This window comes from Monodon monoceros, unplaced genomic scaffold, assembly GCF_005190385.1.
Source record: "Monodon monoceros isolate NGI ecotype Baffin Bay Population unplaced genomic scaffold, NGI_Narwhal_1 Super_Scaffold_1, whole genome shotgun sequence".
NCBI lineage: Eukaryota > Metazoa > Chordata > Mammalia > Artiodactyla > Monodontidae > Monodon > Monodon monoceros.
The window spans coordinates 55,824,328-55,845,834 of record NW_021703765.1 but is presented as its reverse complement, the minus strand read 5'-3'; the positions used below and the strand labels follow the sequence as shown (position 1 = coordinate 55,845,834).

The following is a 21,507-nucleotide window of genomic DNA, read 5'->3' as shown; positions in this document are numbered from 1 at the left end:
AAAAGCCATTTAAATATAAGGACCAAGCTCTAAGATCCCTAGCCTCAGTCTTGACTACAAAATCAAATGATAAGTATTTCAGACTATCTGGAAATCGTGACATCATGAGGCTTTGCATTGACTTTGAGTGTCTTTTTGTTTACCTGTGTCTCTGGATCGCCAGACATCTTTCTTGCTAAGTCATGTTAATGTCATTTTAGTCTGCCTACCTTTTGGTTTCAAAAGCTAATTTTTTACTCCAATTTGCAGGAGAATGTTGAGGGGAAACATTGTGATCGATGCAAACCAGGATTCTATAACTTGGAGGAAAGGAACCCCCAGGGCTGCTCGGAATGCTTCTGCTTTGGTGTCTCTGACGTTTGCGACAGCCTCTCCTGGCCAATCAGTCAGGTGGGGGAATCCTTTGAGAACCAGGAACTGTGTCAGAAAGCGATGAGGCTGTCTTTTCTGTAACACCACTCTCATCCTTTGGACCGACGTCGGCGTGGATCAAAGGCTGCCCACTTACCAAAGTGTCACTAAAATTCCTAGATCATGTGTTTGTTCCCTCATACATTTTCCTATGGAAGCAATAGGATGCTGCGGCATTGCAGAATGCATCGTGTGTAAATTTCTTCTGTGGGGAAATGCATGGAGTTGTGGGGTCAGATCCTACCCCACCAGCCCCACCCTGGTCTCAGGCCGGGGAGCATAGCAGGACCTGGGGACGTGCAGAATTTTCTAGCTCAAAGAAGCAGGCGAGGTGGGAATGCAGCAGGTGGCACAGTTTATGAGGAGAGGCAGGGTACTCCCTTTGTTTGGGGAATCGAGAATTCTGGGGGAACGAGTTCTGGGTGAGTGCTGAGTGGGTTCTAGGGAGGACAGGGTGATGGCTGGAGGTTAGGGCTAGTCCCTGACCCTCCTTCCTCCCCTCCCTCCTCCCTCCTCACCAGAGTCTGGGGAGGAGGGATTCGGATCAGTACTTGAGAATGGGGTGCGTTCCTGTGGGTGATCTCCTGTCATCTCTATGTAGATGACAAATTGGGAGGATAGGATCTGGAGGTTGTTTTATACGGTTTTTGGCATTTGGCTAAGAAGCAGGGGGCAACAACGAAGTCAGAGTTAGCCAGAGACACTGTGTTCAATGCATTTATTGAGTTCTTCGCTGTTTTTTAATCTAAGTTATATACCCGTGGTCTTTATGGTTTTGCTCATTATTTGCTTCTAATTGACCTGGGTTTGGGGGACGTGTGACTCGTTCTCAGGTTTTCCGGGTCCTTTGACGAGTGCAAGGGCCACCGTGTGTTAGCTCTGTCCTCACCGAGCTTTCTGGGTCTGTCCCTTCACGGTGAAGATACTAACACTGGGCTGGGTGAAACATAAGGTGACTTCAATTTCATGTTCTAAAATTCTTGGATCTTTTTTAAGGTGAAAGATATGTCCGGTTGGCTGGTCACCGACTTGGTCAGTTCCAGCCAGCTCCGGTCCCAGCAGGACACGCTGGGCGGGCGTCACCAGATCAGCATCAACAGCTCGGCGGTGGTGCAGAGGCTGACCTCCCAGTATTACTGGTCGGCCCCGGAGGCCTACCTGGGAAACAAGGTACTTCCAGGGCCGGTGTCTGGGGCAGAGATCTCAGAGCACATTAAGGAAGACCTTGTGTTGGCTTTTCAAGTACTGTCGTTTGTCTCTCTTGAGTTTAGCAGAATATCACACAGCGTTTACTGACACCTGATTCACATGGTCTTTTTATCTTTGTTAGACTTTACTGCATCTTTAAAATATGAACCTGTGTCTTTCTTGGCCCCGTCGAAGGTGGTCTGTTGTATGAAATCTTGTCCCCTCCCCGACAGACCTTCTGTTTTGCTCTGGGTTCCTGGGTCACCTGGGCCTTTGTGAAGGTTCCTCGCATCCCTGCCCTGTGGAGCCAGCCGTGTACCTGTCTTACCTGGCGTATAGAACACCCCTGGGAAAGGTGTGCAGGAACCCTTGCACTGCCCCCTGCTTCTTTATTATGCTTGTTGCTCACGTGAAGTTCATGTTTAAGAACAGGTAGAATGCTTTCCACTGTAAGAAAATGCTCAAAGGTGATTCCACAAAGTGGGAAGTTGGTGGCTACAATTTAACCTCTCCCTTCAATGACATGGTCCTGTCCCTCCTCACCAATTAGGCAGCTTCCCTCCAGACTCTGATCGATCTGAAAATATATCCAGTGGAATCTCTCTCAATACCTGCAGCTCCCTGCTCACCTTATCCAGGCCTTTGGTTTGTTTGAAGTCATGGTATATGTAGTGTAGGTCTCGTACCGTGGTACATTTCCAGTTAATTTGATGGTTATATTTTAATTTTATAGCTGTTTTGTGTATGTTTAAGTAGTGTTTATTTTTGAAAATGATTACTTTTCCTATCAAATTATAATCTTAAAAGACATTTTCTATTTAGAATGGGATCTTATCACCAAAATTCAATAGTTTTGTTTTGTTTTCATGTCTAGGGAGCACCTCTCCAATTTTATGGTGCAAAGATTGGATTCTGAACGTTGTACCATAGCTGGCAGAAAGAAAATCTCTCTTTTACATTAAAGGATGTCTGATCAGGAAGGAAATCCTTAGTCCTTCCTTTAGCTGATCACACGTGTTGCTGTTGCCCTCCTATAAGCAGGGCGGTGAGCCCCAGTGTTGAGATTGTAGTCCTGGATCACACTCCCTGCCCCCTAAAGTCCTTAAGTGAAATAAAGGTCTATCGTGGGACTAGCACAAGTTCAGAGTAATTTACCTCGGGGTCTCTAAGAAGGAGTACATTTTTTTCTGTGCATTTAGACAGTATCCTACATTTCGTGGTATCAGTTAAACAGAACATTCGTATAACGTGCTTCCTTTCCACTGCCCTTAATGTGAAATCCTTACATATTGTGGCCTCTGGGACACCTCGCAGCCTAATTGTTGCCAGGTGGATCCTAGTGACCGTGTCCCCTTACCAAGGGCTATGATCCTTCCCCTCCGTGCTCATTGTCACTTAAACATTCCAGCTGACGGCGTTTGGTGGATTCCTGAAGTACACGGTGTCTTACGAGGTCCCAGTGGAGACGGCGGACGGTGACCCCATGTCTCACGCCGACGTCATCATTAAGGTAATTGCTTTCGCATCAGTTTGCTAGAGCCGAGGGCTGCGTGGGGCAGCAGTTTTATGACTGAAGGTGGCTAAGCGAGGCCGTAGTGGCAGGAGCTCAGGGCCAGGTGGCCGCTTTGCCCGTCTGGACTCCGCTGAGACTGGGAATTTCCAGAATTGCCTCAGGGCAGCACCTGTAGCTCTTCGCTTGCTCCTGTAGCTGACCTGTCTATTCACAATTTAGAGGGAGAGGAGTTTTTCCTCGATGTTGGGACTTCCTTTTAGGCCCTTCGGGTCCCTCCTCCCCTCCTGTAGCATCCTCCCCACGTGAATGACTAGGCAGCAGTGCCTGGCTGTGTGGGGACCGGAGATGCATTGTCATTTTTGTCCTCCACCTATGTCCCTGTTCCTGTATCCTCACTCCCATCACAAAAAGACCCAGCAAGGCCTTGGCCTTTGCTGTACCCCTGAAACACTGTAAATCAACTATGCTTCAATTAAAAAAAAGATAAGAGGTGTCAGATTGGTTGCTTTGAGGGAAACTGTGGGCTAGTGCATGACTTTGTCTCTTTTCTGAGATCCCAGCACAGGCACAGTCTTTAGACTTATCCGAACCCCTCTGAGAGGAGGATAGTGATATGTTTTCTCTGGTCGTTCTGGACCAAGGGCTATGGACATCATTACATGTTTGCCGAAAACCTGCACACAAATGGAAAGCCACGTGGCTGAATACAAAGTCTGCTTTTAGTGTTTGATCATGAAATTGAATTATGAATATATTTCCTCTTGTTTTTAAATGTTAGGGGAATGGGCTCACTTTAAGGACCCAGGCAGAGGGCCTGTTATTGCAGCCCTATGAAGAGCACTTGAACGTGGTTAGACTCGTGCCTGAGCACTTCAGAGATTTTCATAGCAGGAGGGAGGTAGATCGCGACCAGCTGATGACCGTGCTTGCCAACGTGACACATCTCTTGATCAGAGCCAACTACAATTCTGCAAAGATGGCTCTTTACAGGTGTGTACTGAAAAGGAGAGAAAACGTAGGTGATCTTGTCTTTATTATCATACAATTTTAAGCTGAATATACTTTATTATTTCAAGGACACAGCTAACGGAACTGTCTTGGAATTATTTTTTATCACTATAATTTTATCAAAGGCATAACAATTGTTGTCCATGGCAAATGTATCTAGTAGGAGATAGACTTGGCATTGGGAACAGAAACTTTCAGGGTGGATTTTTGAGAAATGCCCAATGAGGTGACAGTTGTTAACCGTGTTGCATCTGGTTTTCACCCTCCTGATGTTAATGGTCTTAGGTTTTCACAAACTATTTAAGCTCATGGGTCCATCCTTAGTTGTTTTGTTACTCTGAGAAGGTCAGTTTCTGGCAATGCCAGGCTAAGCATACATGTTGGATGCAGCTAAAGCAAACAAAGAACTGCACATTCAGGACAATCTTTCTGCACTAGAGAGAGTTCAACTGCATGGGTTCGTTCTGGAGTTCACTCTTCGGAATGGGCTTCTCAGAGCCTTCCCACGGCTGTGTGTGGACAGCAGCTCATCTTGTACCAAATGTCCAAGGCATTTCCAGGGACTAATGAACAGCTCCCAGAAAGTGTCCTGTTGTGAAAATCTTTACTTACTTACAAAAATCACATCACCATTTTGTTTGAATTAAATCTTTCTTAGGAATTCGTCTTCTTTGAGGTGTTAGATGCCGTGTGCGAGTGTGTAAGTCCTGTAACGGCCCTGCCTGTTTGTCTGTTTGCAGGTTGGATTCTGTCTCTCTGGACACAGCCAGCCCTAACGTTATAGACCTGTCCCTGGCCACGGAGGTGGAGCATTGCGAGTGTCCCCAAGGCTATGCGGGCATCTCTTGTGAGGTAACACTCCTCCCCCTTCCCGTCTTCTTCCTTTTCTCCTTCCTACAGGGTTGGGGGAAAAGCATATTGAAGGTGATGTCGTAATGCGTGTTTGAATTTTAACTTTGGAAACCCAGTGTTTCTAAACATCAGACTTTTGGAGGCTATTGGAACATTGGAAACACATTGTTTAAGGAAATCTAATTCCTCTGGGGCATCTGGGAATACTCTTAAGTAAGTGTCACTGTCCTGCTTAGTCAACAGGAAAGTTGAGACACCCATGCCATATTTTGCATTTCTAAGGAGGATTGAATTTGATTGTATTTGAACATTTACCAATTACCAACATGCGACCCTGGAAAGCTTCAGACAAGCCAGGCCTTTTTGGAGACCTTTGATGGCCCCAGGCTATGTTACTTAGGTGGGCTCTACCTCACATATGCAGTATATGAAACCATACTTGTAGTCATGGATGAAAGTAATCTGTCGCTTAAAAATTTTGAAATATTTTTTGAAATTATTTGGACATACATATTGATAGTAACTCTCTCTTACTGAGAACTTTCTACACATTTGGCACTATTCTGAGCCCCTTCCATATGTTACCTCGTTTAATCCTTACAACAATCCTGTGAGGTAGGCCCTTCATATACTTTCTGTTCCGTAGATTAGGAAACGGAGACACAGAGAGGTTAAGTAACTTGACCAAGGTCACACAGCTAGGAAGTGGTCTTTGAACTTCATCCCTGCTAATTGCCATGAGGTCCTGCCTCTCATGAGCCCATGACTGTGATTGTGAACATTTGTCATTGGCTGTGATTTCTTGGCAAGCATTTTTACAAAGTGAGAACATTTAACCTATAATATTAGCTTTGTAGGTAATAAAGTTGGCCTAAAGCTTTGTGGTGTACATATTTAATTAAATATTTTTATTTCTATTTTAAATATTTTGTAAGATTTTTTTGGCCACAGGGTCGGGACCAATGAACTTATTTTTACATCTCATTTATTTTTAGGACCAGCAAATGTCCATAAGTCCTAATCCCTGCGGGCCTAGTGCTTAATGGATAAATGACCCTCAGACCACCTCATAGTATGTGGATGTGGGCTTAGGGGAGCGACAGGTAGAGCAGGGACAACCGTGGAAGTGGGAGCCCAGCCAGCTGGACTGGGAGGGGACAGCAGGGAGCAGCTGCTGCTAGAGAACAGGTGGGCGGGGCTTTGTTCCCAGAAGTGCTGGTGTGCTTGAGTTGATGGCTCAAGCATCACATAGGCAGCTCAAGAGTCGTTTGCAAGAGTTTGTGTTCAGCAGAAGAACTCATTCTTTTATCCAGCTGTTACTCAGAAGCTGACTTAAAGAATCAGGCAGCTACTGGTTGGGAATGGAATTTGGGGGAGCCCTGTAGCCGCAACACAGACCCCCAGGCAGCTGCCTGCTCAGTGCCTGTCTGTAGACAAGTCCACTGTCCCCAGGGGAGCCTGGCTGCAGAGCGGGGTCGTGGGGGAGGTGGCAGGGGACTTTCCCAAGGTCAGTGTGAATGAAGGCATTATATATTATTACTATAATGAAATGCTCTTTAAGAATTCTTAGGACAATAAAAGGCAAATCCACACCCCCTCCTCCCATGCCCCCAAGGGAGTGTGCCAACCTCCAAATTAATTACTCCCTGGTCTGCACTCTGGATGTGTTTCTTGTCTGCTGTGGCCCCGGGTAGCCTGTGGACATGGGTCTTGGAGGTGTGCACACCTGGTGTGGAATCACTGCACGGGTGCCATGGACCGTAGCTAACGCGCCGTGTTCCGGATTCCAAGTCTATCAGAGAGCCGATTTCTCAGGGTCGTCACAAGGGCGACATGAAGTACAGTGTCCGGGGTGGCTCCCTGCCCCTGAACGCCCATGTTGCCTGTCCAGCGCATAGCCAGAGGGAAGCTCACCTGCAACGTTTGCTCTCTTAAACTGATGCCGTTTGACGCAGACCTGCATTTAACAATTTGACGGCAACATTTACTAAATTTTAAGCAAAAGAAAAAGTGTTGAGAGAAATAAATCCCCTTGATTGAAACAGCCTTGATTAAAAGGCTGTTACATGATTTCTAAGAATATTGCAGTGGAAAACGGCTATGATGTACGCTGACTCATTGCATAGCCATTACATTTTTGTGTGCATATTTCTACCTTTAAAATATATAAGGAACTGGATTATGGTGATGGTTGCACAACTCAGTAAACTTACTAAAAAAAAAAACCATTGAATCGTATGCTTAATATGGGTGCATTTTATGGCACGTTTGGGCAAAAAAAATAAGTTTTCATTCATGGAAAATTGAGCGGTTTATGATTCTTACGTACTGGGAAGAAGATGATTTGCGTTTTGTGTAAATTTGCCTTCACCTGGACAGTCACCCGTCCTTCTTTTGCAGTCCTGTCTCCCTGGCTATTACCGCGTGGATGGAATACTCTTTGGAGGAATCTGTCAGCCCTGTGAATGCCACGGCCATGCAGCAGAGTGTGACGTTCATGGCGTTTGCTTTGTGAGTCTGGCTGAGACCTTGAGTGCATGCCCTCCTCCCACCCAGAAGCCCTCACTGTACAGAAGCGATTAAAAAAGAAGCTTCCTCCACAGGGAATATCCCTGCCCTTGTGGACCCCAGAGGAAATCTGCAGGTTTAAGTTTAAGTCATAAAATGTTTCCTGCTTTTTTCCTTCTTTTTTTTTGTGAAGAAAAGTTGCTTTGGTGATAGCAGAAAAAAGATGTATGATTTCACTGCAGGTTTTTTATTAGAACAATAAGTAATGATTTACTTTGCAAGATTAAAAAGCAATATAAAGGGAGAAAACGACCACTGATTAAATAAAAAGGATCAGATCTTTTAAACGCAAGTGCTAGTAGATTTTAACATTATATTACATAGTATATCGTAAGAGGAATAATAAAAATTTCTAATAATCTCACTCATCTGTATAATATATAATGCTTCATAGATGTTAGTTCAGATAAACTCTGCAAACAAGTACCTCTTTCATGCAGTTGGAGTTGAAATAGGGCTTAGCAAATATGTAGTTAATCTTGAGAATGAACTTTGGGGCAGATACAGGGCAAGACTTGTTTTTTAACTTCAGTCAGGAATTCTTTTAGGCTCTTATGCCTGGGAGCCAGGCCACACTCCTGGGTTCTAATGGATTCACTGCTCAGAGATGGAGTGAATGCATATGGTAATCAGCTGAACCCTATTCACTGCACAGGGAAAGGATCATGCTTTTTCCAGAAGAGCTTGATTGAGTCACAGGGTTAGGAAAAATTAACGATCAGACCCATGGGGAAGATATCGGCATGATGCCGCTGATTGCTTTTTCTCTCTAGAGCCTAATTTTTCTTTTTCTCTGCAAGTACAGCTTTTGTTTTGTTTTGTTCTTTGTCAGTGTCTTTGTTCTGTAAGTGAAGCGTCTGTAGGATGGTGTGGAATGATGTTTGCACGCATATGCAGTCCCTCCAGAATAAGTTCCTCAGGTGCAACTTCCCACAAGGAAGGGAGGTCGCTGCTTTTTTTTTTTTTTTTTTAATTTATTTATTTGGCTGCGTTGGGTCTTCGTTGCTGTGCGCGGGCTTTCTCTAGTTGCGGCGAGCGGTGGCTACTCTTAGTTGCGGTGCATGGGCCTCTCATTGTGGTGGCTTCTCTTATTGCAGAGCATGGACTCTACGTGCTTGGGCTTCAGTAATTGTGACATGTGGGCTCAGTAGTTGTGGCGCACGGACTTAGTTGCTCTGCGGCACGTAGGATCTTCCCGGACCAGGGATCGAACCCGTGTACCCTGCATTGGCAGGCAGATTCTTAACCACTGCACCACCAGGGAAGTCCTGGTCACTGCTTTTTTAAAACCTCTCTCCCCCTGCCATTTGGGTTTGGAGGCCTCTGCCAGCACTTGGGGGTGGTCAGCAGGTCGTGGTTGTACCACCTATGGCTTTAGTGACGGGCAGGCTGGAAGATTTGCACATGCTTCTGTTAATATATATTTCCAAAAATACATTCTCTTATGAAAGTGAAGATGCTAAATAGCCTTAAAGCTCTAAGTATAGAAAATAATAATAATTTTTATAGTTTAAAATTTTTTAAGGAATAATTTCAGATTTACAGAAAGGTTACCAAAATAGGATAGAGGGTTCCCGTGTGAGCATCGCCCTGTTTCCCCGGATGCTCATCTTACACAATCTGTATGGTTATCAAAACTCAGAAATTAACATGGCACAGTCCCATCAACTAAATGTCACATTCCATTCGGGTTTCATCCTTTTCCTTTCCAGCATCATACCTACCGCCCCATACTGCATTTAGTGGCTTTGCCTCCTTCAGGCTGTGACAGTTCCTGGTTTTCAGGACTAGGGCACATTTGAGATCTTTGGACCTTCTGTGGACTGTCCCTCCGCTGGAGCTGGTCCACTTTCTCGTGATGAGGTTGAGGTTATCCATTTTTGGTGAGAGGACCTTGAGGTGACGTTCCCTCCCAGTGTGTGCTGTCAGGGTCTGTGATGCCACTGGCTTCTTCTGGGGGGATGTTAATTAGCCTGGGTCACTCGGATAAGGGGGTCTCTGTCAGGTTTTTCTGCTGTAAAATTATTATTTTTCCTTTTTTAAGTAATTAAAGGAGAAAAGTAATAAAAATTTAGATTGGAATACAGGGAAATATAAAAACTTGGTAAGATCACTTGTCTGTTTAATCTACTTTGCTTTTTAAATTCTATTTTAAAAAGAAACCTTTAATTCTTCCTTTTGCATAGCTGTAACTAGCCCCTGGCCTTGTATATAGTTATCTAGATTCTAGGGGTTGACTCCTTATATACATTTTATTAGAGAGAAGTTTCCAGTTCTTAGTGCTCCTATTCTTGTTTTTTTTTTAAAGACTATTTTTAGAGTAGTTTTAGGTTTACAGTGAAGTTGAGAAGAAGGTATAGAGATTTCCAATCTACCCTCTGCGGGCACCCATGCTCATACGCTCCCATTATCAACATTCCCCCCAGAGTCGTGCATTTGTTACAATTAGTGACCCCACGCTGACACATCACAGCCACCCAAAGTCCATAGTTTACCTGTGTCCTTATTCTTTTCTCTGAGCTCTCTCTGCTCTTACTCCAAGGAGAAATCAATTTCTTTTCTTTGGAAAGACAGGGGCATAAAATGCAGTTGTGCGTGTCTTGGGCCCTCCTGGTTTTCCTTTTCCAATCAAGAGAAGATGTGCTCGCTCCCCAAGGAGATGAGCATTCCTATCCCTTCACGTTCCAGATCCACCAACAGGGACCATCACTTAAAGGGGTGTTGGCGCCCACCTGAGAAAGCATTGAAACAGACCTTCAGCAGGTTTTTCAACAGAACTACATTGTAGTTTTCCCAAAGAGAAAGAAGACCCAGTCTGGCCCTTTGAGGAAAGAAAGCAAATCAGAGACATTTGCAGTTGAGCGTAATCGAATAGATTTTAACGAAACTAATTATTTTGCATAATTCTTTTAGCACAACCATGTAGCTCTTTACCAAGGCCAGTTGCATTTTGCGTAGATTTGGTTAATGATCAAAACCAAGGTCATATGAGGGATGAAAAGCGCATGGGCGTCATCTGGAAGCTTTTTTAGAAACTCAAAACTGCAGACCTCCAGCATCAGAGTCAACATTTAACCCACATGATCTGTATACACATTCAAATTTGGAAGCTCTGTTCTGGGATAACCCTAAATAAAACTGGTGAAACCGTGATATAGAGGATGCAACACAATTAAATTGAACAGATGGGAAAACTTTTATCAATCTCAGGAATGATAGAAAAGTATGTAGTTAACAACTGGAAATATTATTTGAATATTCAGATGAAAAATGTCCAGTAAATGTGTGTAAAATGAGTGGCTTTAAGAGGAGGGGTATAAAAGGACATGGAAGACCCCAAGGGAGAGGAAGTGAGAGGAGAGGGCCCACAGGCGGGGCTGGGGCTGGGAGTACGGGCAGGGGAGGGCAGAGGTTGTAGGAGAGCTCTGGGTGGCATCAGCACCAGGTGGGGGCAATAGGGAGACCAAGCCACGTGAGAAGAGGAGCCTGGAAGGAACGGGCAGGAGAGGAGCTGCCCAGGGGCCAGTCTCCCGCACACCTCCTACACCTGACGCAGGGTAATTTCACTGTCTAAAGAGGCGTTTTAAATGAGGAAAAGAAATCTTTCGTACTTATTCATGTATTTACCGTTTCCGATGTTCTCCATGCCGTAGTATAAATTCAGGATTTCCTGGACTGTCTCCAAGGGGAAAGACATGCAGTTGCAGGACCCATCCCGCTGTCTCCCTTCCCTGCACATCCTGCACCTCCGCTGTCCGGGGTCTGAGAGCAGCTCTTTGATGTATTGTATTCCGTCCCTACAGAGGGCAAGTCTGCTGCCAGTTACTCTGACACGGTTGGAAACGAAAGGTCTTATGCTTCCCGTTTACATAAATTAAAAATTTTTATCAGCAGATCTGGAAACAGGCAACCCTCCTCATATAAGAGAGTTTGGTGACTTGCTTTAGCGTTTTGCCTTTTTTCTTCACTTGGGCTTCAAGTTGTTTGAAGGTGAACCTGAGGCTCCTTTAAGGAGACCTGAGCCGAGTCTTCTTCCATGCGCGTGTCCTAGGCATGCCAGCACAACACCACCGGGGACCGCTGCGAGCGCTGCCTGCCCGGCTTCTACGGGCTGCCTTCCCGAGGGACCCCTGGGGACTGCCAGCCGTGTGCCTGCCCGCTCTCCACGGCCTCCAACAAGTAAGCCGGGCTCCTGCACCAGCGGGTCCTGCCCCGCGTGGCCTGGGTCTCCATCCAGACGCGCACTGAAATCTTCAGAGCAAGACCTGTGTGTGATGAGAGTGTTAATTTTGCCCTGGGGCAATTAATTGGGATTAGAGATAGAGGAACAGATTCTCTCTTTTTAAAAAAAACAAACAAAAAACTTTGATGTATTAAATTATGGAAGGCAAGTTGTGTGAAGGCAAGGACATTTGCATGGCCTTTTTTCCCCTTGGTCTAATGTTGGGCATCAGTTCCTTCACACGTATATGTTGTGTGCCTACCACTGGGCTAAGAGGCAGAGGAGATGCAGAGATGAATAAAACATGTTCCTGGGCTTCAGGAGTATTTGAGCTAAGGACCAAAATATGTGAATAGGAGGCTCATTGAGAATGGGCTGAATTCATTTAGTTTAATTCAACGAATCTTTACTGGGCGCCTGGTATATGCTGGGCATCGTGGTAGGTGTCCTGAGTATCAAACTCTTCCTCCGTGGCTGCCGACGCCATGGAATCCACACTGTGGTCACGAGGGCAGAGGAAGTGGGCCCACTGTGCAGAGGGAGTCTGTGTGGGGCGATTCCCTGTGGAAGCCCTCCATATGAGACTTGAAGGATGAGAGGGAGTTTGAAGGCAGTGGAGGAGAAGGGCCTGCTAGGCGGGAAGGAGTGGTGCCGCGGTCCGGCAGTGTGAGGGGCAGGTCGGTTTGCGGAGCTGCAGGTGGTCCCGGGGCCCAGAGCACGAGGGAAGGCAAAGGACGGTTACAGTCAAGGCCTCGACCAACATGCTGGGGCTTGTGTGCCCCCAGGCCAGCGGCCTGAAAGCCTCTCTCACTGTTTACCCTTTAGAACTCTCTCCCCATCCACGCCTAGAGGATTCTCCCACGGGGATTTTTATTTGGAACTCCAGTGTACAAAACAGCAATCAGGGCTGCTCTGGTGAAATCGTGGGGACCTCGCTATGGCCCCCAGGCCTCCCTTCGCGGTCCTCCCAAGACTCAGGAATGGAGTGTGAAGGGACCTCGGGCTGCGTGGGGGCCTCGGGGGATGCTGGTTACACTCACTGAAGTGCGGAGCCCCTTGGCTCTGTGCTGTAAGCGGGCTCACTCTTGGCCAGTGTGGGTAGCTCTAAGGCAGACAGCCCAGTCCCGGGAACTCGAGGAGAGGAACTCTGCCTGAGCATCGGAGCCGGCCTCTTGGAGGAGGGGACCACTGAGCTGGGCCTTGGGGGTGAGCCGGTGAACCCGGGCAGACGGGGAGAAGCGCAGTCCAGGCCGAGGGTCGAGCAGGGAGTGTCCAGTGCCCACGGGCGGGCTGCGTGGCCTGGGGCCTTGGGTTCTGGGTTAAGGAGTGAGCATGCGGTGAAAGTTTGTAAGGACAGGAGTGGTAGAAACTAAGCATTTTAATATTTCAGAATTCTGCACCATCCACTGGAGAACTGCATTCATTTCTACTGCTTTGTCAGTTTCAGCCCCACCTGCCACCTCAACGATGGAGATGAAGTGTTCTGTGACCAGTGCGCCCCGGGATACGCGGGGGATTGGTGCGAGAGGTACTCTGCTTCTCTTGACCGGTTTCCAAACATTTTTTTACTATAAATTATATGTGTTTATTCTTAAACGTGTGGTTAAGTGTGGCCTTAGAGCCTTTGGTATGTCATTATTATTCCATCGAATCACAGAGAAAAATCAGTCGATCGATTAAAAAATTAATGTTGGAAGTCCCTGGGGATTTTTTGATCTCCTTGAGCTAATCTCAGTTTTCATCAGTATCAATAGGAAACTGCCGGGAGTCAGTACTTCTATTCATACGTTTGAATGTCCCGTTACTCTGGATGATTCCATAAGCAAGGGGTGGTTTGATGTAATAGTTGTCTTCTGGCGCCTGGAAGCCAGGGTTGTCTGTCCTGCGTGTACGTCTCGGTGCCAAGTCTGGCTGGACTCCGTGGGAGGTGACATCGCTCAGTGGTGGGATGCGGGTCGAATTGTCTGGGGCCGGAGCATGTCCCCGGGATATGTGGCTCCTTTTGGATGCCCTCCCCGTGCCTCACAATGAGTGACGGGAATCTGTGAATGCCTGAACTCGAGCAGCATTCCTCTCACGGTAAATCTTCGGTAAAGAGTCGGTGTGGTTGATTAACTACTCAGAGAGTCCCTGGATGGTGGGATAATGTCTACAGTAATCGCATTTGTTTGCATCCCTCTCTCAATCTTCTATATAGATGTGCAGACGGTTACTTTGGAAACCCAACAGTGCCCGGAGATTCCTGTGTCCCTTGTAACTGCAGTGGCAATGTGGACCCCTTGGAGGCCAGGAGCTGTGATTCCGTCACCGGAGAATGCCTGAGATGCCTTGGGAACACCGATGGCCCCCGCTGTGAGAGGTGTGCCTACGGGTTCTATGGGGACGCCGTGACTGCGAAAAACTGCCGCGGTGAGTGTGTGACCTGGTGGTCGGGTCCATTACTTATCACCCTGTGAAGTCTCCATCCATTTACTTACTTGCATCAAAAAGCGCTCGGCCCAGGAGGTCACTTGACCCGATCTGCGCTGGGTTAGCTTGATCAGTTACTCCAAATGAAGGTCAGATGGCCTAGAAAGCATGTGCCCTTCCATTTCAGGAGAAAGTGGTCCTTCACAGAGTGTTGGCACTGCTCCCAGTGACCAAGGAGGCGAAGGAAGCCTGTCCCATTTGTCGGGGAGATGCTACGGGCTTCGTGAGGCAGATGGGATTTCAGGACGTGGAATGGGAAATGGGGAGACCCAGCCCCCAAACTGGTGTGTCTCAGTGGCCTGCGCCTGAGTCACCAACCCCCACGTCGCTCGGCAGGGCTCTCTGCTTAGACCCTTGAAATTACAGACCACGTAAAACCAGTTACTTAGAAAAGTAGATTTTCAAACTCCTAGAATGACAGACTTATAGCCTTAGGGCTGATAACAGCTCTCATATTTTTTCACACAGTTCTTGAAAAAGGAATGAAAGAGTAAAAGTGACAATTATAAATTATTTTGATAATTTCCTATAAATGCTGGTCCTACTGTGCTGTTACAACGTGGAGACACAAGAGGGAGCTAGCGATCCAGAAAAGATGTTTTCCGAGGACCATGTCAAGAGATTGCCAAGCTTCTGTTGCCCTGGGCCTGTGAACCCGACCTTCAGCACCTTGACTGGTTATCATAGGTAGATAATTATGATAACTGGTAATTGTATAAAGCTTCAAAGTTTATGGAATGCTTTCACAATTCTCATGGCATTTCTTTTCATCCTTACTGCAATCCTTGATGATTAACTTCTTAGTTCATTTGTCGTTTATTAAGTGTCTGTTACTTCCCAGGCACTATGCCAAATACTGTGATTGGAGTTGGAAATTTATTTAATCGGACTTGAACATCCCAAGTCTATTTGGGAGCTACACACGATGGTGTAGGAGAGGGGCATGTGTGTGGATTCAGGGCTTTAGAGTCTGACTAGTTTAGAGTCCAGGATTGGTCACCAACCAGCCCTGTGACATTAGGCAAATTTTATTAACCTCTCCTAGCAACTATTTCTTCATACATAAAATGGACATAATTATACGTATACACTAAGGCCTTTCTGAAAAGTCAATGGGATGACAAATTTAAAGTTCTAGACAGTAAATAAATGGTAGCTATTACAATTGCTGGTAATAAGAACAGTCATTTTTATTATTTTTCTGTATCAGTGCTGTCCAACAGAAATATGTCACACATGTAATTTAAAATTTCCTAGTAACCACCTTTTAAAAAGTAGAAACAGGTGAAGTACATTTTAATAATACATTTTATTTAACTCAATATATAGAAAGTATTACCATTTTATCATGTAATCAAGTTTTTAAAGTATTAATAACTGTTTTCTTTCTTTTTAATACTGTCTTCAAAATTCAGTGTGTGGTTTTTTTGTTTTTTTTTTTTTGCGGTACGTGGGCCTCTCACTGTTGTGGCCTCTCCCATTGCGGAGCACAGGCTCCGGACGCGCAGGCCCAGCGACCATGGCTCACAGGCCCAGCCGCTCCGCGGCATGTGGGATCTTCCCGGACCGGGGCACGAACCCGTGTCCCCTGCATCAGCAGGCGGACTCTCAACCACTGCGCCACCAGGGAAGCCCCAGTGTGTGTTTTATGGCCCATCTCGATTAGGATGCTAAGTTTTCATCAGAAATATTTGATCCGTATTTAGATTACATAAAATTCAATGTTGAAGAAATGGATTCAGACACCCAAGTTGTTCAAACATATTTAAAAGTTTTCCATCATATTTTCCTTTATGTGCATCTACGCTGACAAAGCTGCGTCAGCATTTTGCCATGGGGATAAAAGGGAAAATATAAAATAGAACGTCTCAGGGATGAGTGGAGAGTGTGGGGGAGTGTGGGGGGGTCAGAACAGGTGGGATTTGGGTCTAGGTCCTCGTTGTTGGCCCAGGGAGCTGGACTGGTTATGGGCTGACCCTGCCTGGCTTTCTCTAGTTTCTGAGCATTTACACTTTTTATTCTTTTCCTATCTCCTTTTCCCCCCATTCCTAGCTTTGACGAGATGAATTCCTACAACTGTTTCTGAATATTTCACTAGAAATCCTTCCAGGTCTATAATAAGGGTCCTTCTTATGAACTTCCCAGAAGTCTCCACATGATAACATAATACCATATTTTATTAGGTGAACCCGGTAAAAATGCCAGTGTTCAGTATTGCTGACATCAGCTTTGGTGTGATAGATGCAGTAGTGGCTGCGGACACAGTTGTCCAGGGCAGAGAGTAGTGTGGAGGGAGAAAGCCTCCTGGGCACTAATATTAAAGAAACCTTGTGCGAAATAACTTAAGTAGGTATAATTTTTATATTGTGGGGTTCTTCTGAGAATTAAAATACCTGTAAAGAACCTGGCAGAAGGTAATTGCGAGATATTTCAAATTAGTATTATTTATAACATGAACAATTTTTATTAATAATTGCTATTATAATTGTTGTTATAGAGGGATAACTGCAAGTAACAGTGTGATCTCTGGCTAGTTACATCACCTTTCTAAGTGTTAGACTTCTCACCCCAAAACAGAAAATTATAGTACTTCCCTCGTATGTTTGTTATGAAGGTTCATTCATTTATTTCACTTATTGACTGTAACGTGGTGACACAAGCTGATGGATGTGTGATAAATGTGATTTGTTATATTATCATCAATATTTGGTGATGATCATACTGGAAGTGAACTTGGAATATTCCCCAGAGGAAGGGTGGGGTTTGAGTGAGGCACAGAAAGGGAGGATCAGAGGGAAATACAAGAGAAAGAGGAAGGAAACGGAAGAGTTTCAGAGGGATCCTGAAACCTTGGTAAGAGAGAGGTTCAAAAGGGAGAGAGGGGTGCATGGCCCGTCCCACCGAAAGATGCATCAGGACGGAGGTAGGATCTGCTCACTGGATCTGCACCAGGGAGTCCTGGACATTTTAGGAGGAGCAGTTGTAGCAGCCCAGGGGCCAAGAATTGGGCTGGAAGATTGGGTGGTGTGAAGGGGGAGGGAGGGAGAGTAGGGGATGGAAACTCAGAGAGAGTTAAGGGTTTGCAGGGGGGGGGGGGGTGCGGATGGCGGGGTGTGAGTGAATGTGTGTGAGTGTGTGATGTTTTCCCTGGGAGACAGTTAAGAGTGGTGGGAGGCTGAGGACGGTTTTAAACACGGGCTGTGTTATTATTTCGGTACAGCAAGGCCAGCAGATGAGGAGAGGACCGCCGTCACAAAGGCAGTTTGTTACTCTGGAGGCCAGGTCAGGGGGGAGTCGGGGGCACAGGGGACACCCCACAGCATGGGGGTGGCTACACGGGGAAGCACCTGGGTTGGTCACGAGGGGAAGTGTTGACAGGAGCCTTTATCTGCAGGAAGACAAGGGCGGGCAGGGTAAGCAGGTCTGGGACTGGCTAGTCTGAATCATTTCAGCCGGTCCCGGGGGGCCTAGGGACTGTGCCTCTTGTCTGATGCCGGGCCCTGGAGTGACTAGGACTGGTGGACAGTGGAATGTCAGGGCCCAAAGGAACCTGAGAGCCAGTGAGGAAGGCGTGGGGTGTGGGCTCTGGATTGGATGGTTTGCATATGAAAGGCATTCCAGCAGGTGAGCTGTTTACAGTCTCTGGAAATTGACTAGCCCTGGGTGTGGCTGTCTCTCCAGGGTCAGCAAGGCCCCAGAAGTCAAAGCATCAGAAAAACAGAAAATAAAAGTTAAACTACAAGAATGGGCAGCACTGTGTGGTGCCCATGACACTTGACCAGCCTCCTACAAGAGCTGCGAGCATCGATCCATGCACACAAGGGAAAAACTAGGGGAGAGAGGCCCAGTGACATGGCCATAGTCAGCCAAGGAAGCAGAATCCCACCTCCTTTCCTCTGGCCATCAGCCTTCTAATTTCCAGTGCCCACCCCTGCTCTGCCCCACAAAGGCTGCCACACAAAGTGTGCTAGGGCTTGAGATATTTCGTGACGTTTTTCTTAACGTGGTTATACCATAGGACGGAGAGTGTGCATTTTCCGAGCCCAAGCATTCATAAATGGTACACGTCCTGGGATATCTTGTCAGTGAACATATTACAAATTTTAAATGAAGCGCATATTGACAGCTGTGGTACGAACTAAACGGTTCTTGGACCCGTTAAATTGAATCACTTTGAGAAGGGGGGGACTTTGTGGCTTTAAACATCAATATTCTGCCTGTAGATAAAATGGAAGCATCTGGCCAGAAGGTAAGAACCTCAAAGGACTCATGACTCAGAACATGGAAATAGTTCATTAAGTTACGATGTACAGTATTAGTTATCTAAGTCGTTATAACTGAGCTTTAAAATATTAAATATGTATGATTGGAATGAGCAAGTGGCTAAATTGATTTTGAAATCTTTGCACGTTTTTTAATGAAGATTGGTTGATATACATTGGTGGCTCATTTTAAAAATTTCAAAGAATTCATGAAATTGGTTAAGTTCGTTTGCCAATTATTGTCTTAACAGCTTCAAGTAATTTTTTTTCTCTGTGATGGTTCCTTTCACCAGCCTTATTTTGGCTTACTCTTCAGAAAAACACTAAAATTTTCAAGTTACTGCAAAGCAATAATTTTGTTTTATGATTTGAAACATGAATGTTAAAATTTCTCCTTTGGGGATTAAGGGATTTTATAACAGCCGTACCCAGAAATGGGCACAAATATGCCTTCTGTGTGTGTTAGCCTGTGAATGCCATGGCCAAGGCTCCCTTTCTGCTGCCTGCCATCCTGAGACTGGACTCTGTGACTGCAAACCACACGTGACCGGACAGCGGTGTAACCAGTGCCTGGTAAGACGCCTCCTGGTCATTACATAAAATTAACGTGTGTGTCAGTGTTAATGTCTATAAATAATGCCTTAACTGGTTCAAATGAAATGGAATCCCGACCACCAGAAAGAGCAGGTTCCTGCAACATGGCTGGTGAGTGCTATGCGGCCCTACCTGGAGAGTATGTATTCGGTTTACAGAGACCAGTGGAATGATGTCAAGAACACTTTAGGAATCTATGACACATGCAGTTGTTGATTTGGGAAATGTTCTAATAGATACTAGCCACTTACTAAAATGTATTTTGTCTTCCGTGGCTCTGCCCCTGTGAAACAGCACGGCTACTACGGGTTGGACACGGGGCTCGGGTGCCTGCCCTGTAACTGCAGTGCATCGGGCTCCCTGTCGGACGACTGCACGGAGGAAGGCCAGTGTCGCTGTGTCCCAGGTGTAGCTGGGGAGAGGTGTGACAGGTGTGCCCGCGGCTTCCATGCCTACCAGGACGGTGGCTGTACACGTAAGCTCCTGAATTCAGTGTTTGAGACTTCATTGTAATTCCCAGACTTTTCTTTGAGCTCTCCTTTGACTTCTGTCTAATTCTGTTAAGTTCCTTTACATTCTTTTTTCTGAACGTGTAGGATTTCATACCTTTTTTCTATTTCCTGATCCCTATTCTGGGTAAGTCCACAAGCCTTGGTCAGGCTGTACTAACTGTGTGAGCTTAGACTAATTACTTAACTTTACTTAGCTTTGGTCTCCTCATCTGTAAAATGGAGAAGTCGATTATTCTCTCCATCCAGGAGTTACCGTCAAGGTTGTGCTTAAAGTCCGTAGCATGGCGTTTGGCAAACAAGTGCTCGGTAAGTGTTAACTCTGTTCTCCCCACCTGTGGAGGCCTTTCCCGGTCTTTTCTCTATTTCTCCCACTGTGCCCTATTCTCTCTCATCCAGGAGCAACTCTCCACAAGGAGGAGCATTCACCTCCCGTGAGACACGGCGGGGTGCTGGGGATCACAAGTTTCCTTTCAGGAACTAGAAGAGTGATTGAGATTATTTAGCACAAGGGAAATAACTTGCAGCAGCATCTCTGACCCCTTCGGCTGACCCGGCGGTCCTGATCTGTAACAACACCCTGTGTCTCTGTTGTAGCCTGTGACTGCGCTCACACTCAGAACACCTGTGACCCGGAGTCAGGGGAGTGTGTCTGCCCGCCTCACACTCGGGGTGCGGCGTGCGAGGGGTGTGCAGACGGACACTGGGGCCACGACCCGGAGCTCGGATGCCAGGTGTGCACTGTCACCTGCACATTTTCTCAGCTGAGAATTACTTTGCCGTGTCAGGTTTCATTCTTCTTTTATCTATTCACTTGATTTTAACCTGTTGAGTAGCTTGATGGTTTCTATCAGAACTCAGTACCGATTGTAGGAATCAAAGTGGAAGAAGCAGCATCCTTAAAATACAGTATTCTAAATTTTCTTCAAGAGTCTAGCTGTGGAATTGATGGTTAGAAGATCAAAAATTTATTTTGGTGCACTTTAAATATATTCTGCAATATATGCTATCTTCCAGGAGAAAGACATAAATCACTTTATTGGGGGTGGGGGGGTATGTCCGATCTTCAACGGTTCTGTATTTCTGTGTTACTTTTGTCAGTTAAAACTTAGACTTTGCATTTTGGAAACAGAGGGAGTGTTACTGGACTTCTAAAATAATTTTGCTGGACTGCTTTGTCCTATTAAGTAGATTGAATTTCAGGCCACAGTTGTGGCCCAGCCTGCATGTGTCACAAAGGTTCACTAACGTCCAGCAGCATAAGTCCTGGCCTCTTGATGGCTTGTGGCAAAGTGAGTCCATATGGCAATAGTGAGAGCGATCCATTTGTTTGTGTAATCTCCCCACGTTTAGTGTTTTCCTGTAATCCCCATATGTGTACATTGTGAAAATATAAAAGCTGCCTTTTTATTTATTCAGTATTTTTCTTGCAGGCCTGCAACTGCAGTAGCGTGGGGTCAGCCAGTCATCACTGCGATGTGCTCACTGGCCATTGCCAATGTAAGCCTGCATTTGGTGGACAGACCTGCCATCAGTGCTCCCTGGGGTACAGAGACTTTCCGGACTGTGTGGCCTGTGACTGCGACCTGAGAGGGACACTGGCCGACACCTGTGGCCAGGAGCAGGGTCTCTGCAGCTGTGCCCCGGAGACCGGAACCTGCTCTTGCAAGGTACTAGCGCCCGGTTCCACTTCCTCCCTCCCTCCCACTCGCCATTCTGACTTCGGGGCTTTAACTATTTAAATAAGCACTTGGGTTTTAGACGCTTGTCATAATGAGTTTGCACCACCTTCTGGGTCTGGGTTTAAATTCTGTGTATGCTCTTCTATAATGATGGATGATTCTTTAGAAGGAATTTGTACTGTTAATTACAAGTGTCAGATGATGGGACTGATTTGAAAAACACGCTGAG

The 21,507-nt window shown here is 46.1% G+C and overlaps 1 protein-coding gene across 1 annotated transcript in view; it reads left to right on the top strand.

The window, feature by feature from the left end:
- Positions 1 to 21,507, top strand: part of LAMA1 (laminin subunit alpha 1) — a 160,176-nt gene that overhangs the window by 71,682 nt on the left and 66,987 nt on the right. The window contains exons 11-23 of the mRNA XM_029222204.1: positions 250 to 390; positions 1,408 to 1,581; positions 3,008 to 3,109; positions 3,891 to 4,102; positions 4,861 to 4,972; positions 7,373 to 7,483; positions 11,592 to 11,719; positions 13,204 to 13,290; positions 13,960 to 14,171; positions 18,960 to 19,066; positions 19,382 to 19,562; positions 20,194 to 20,330; positions 21,030 to 21,266. Coding sequence (XP_029078037.1) covers positions 250 to 390; positions 1,408 to 1,581; positions 3,008 to 3,109; positions 3,891 to 4,102; positions 4,861 to 4,972; positions 7,373 to 7,483; positions 11,592 to 11,719; positions 13,204 to 13,290; positions 13,960 to 14,171; positions 18,960 to 19,066; positions 19,382 to 19,562; positions 20,194 to 20,330; positions 21,030 to 21,266 — 1,941 coding nt within the window. The remainder of the gene's footprint in view (positions 1 to 249; positions 391 to 1,407; positions 1,582 to 3,007; positions 3,110 to 3,890; positions 4,103 to 4,860; positions 4,973 to 7,372; positions 7,484 to 11,591; positions 11,720 to 13,203; positions 13,291 to 13,959; positions 14,172 to 18,959; positions 19,067 to 19,381; positions 19,563 to 20,193; positions 20,331 to 21,029; positions 21,267 to 21,507) is intronic.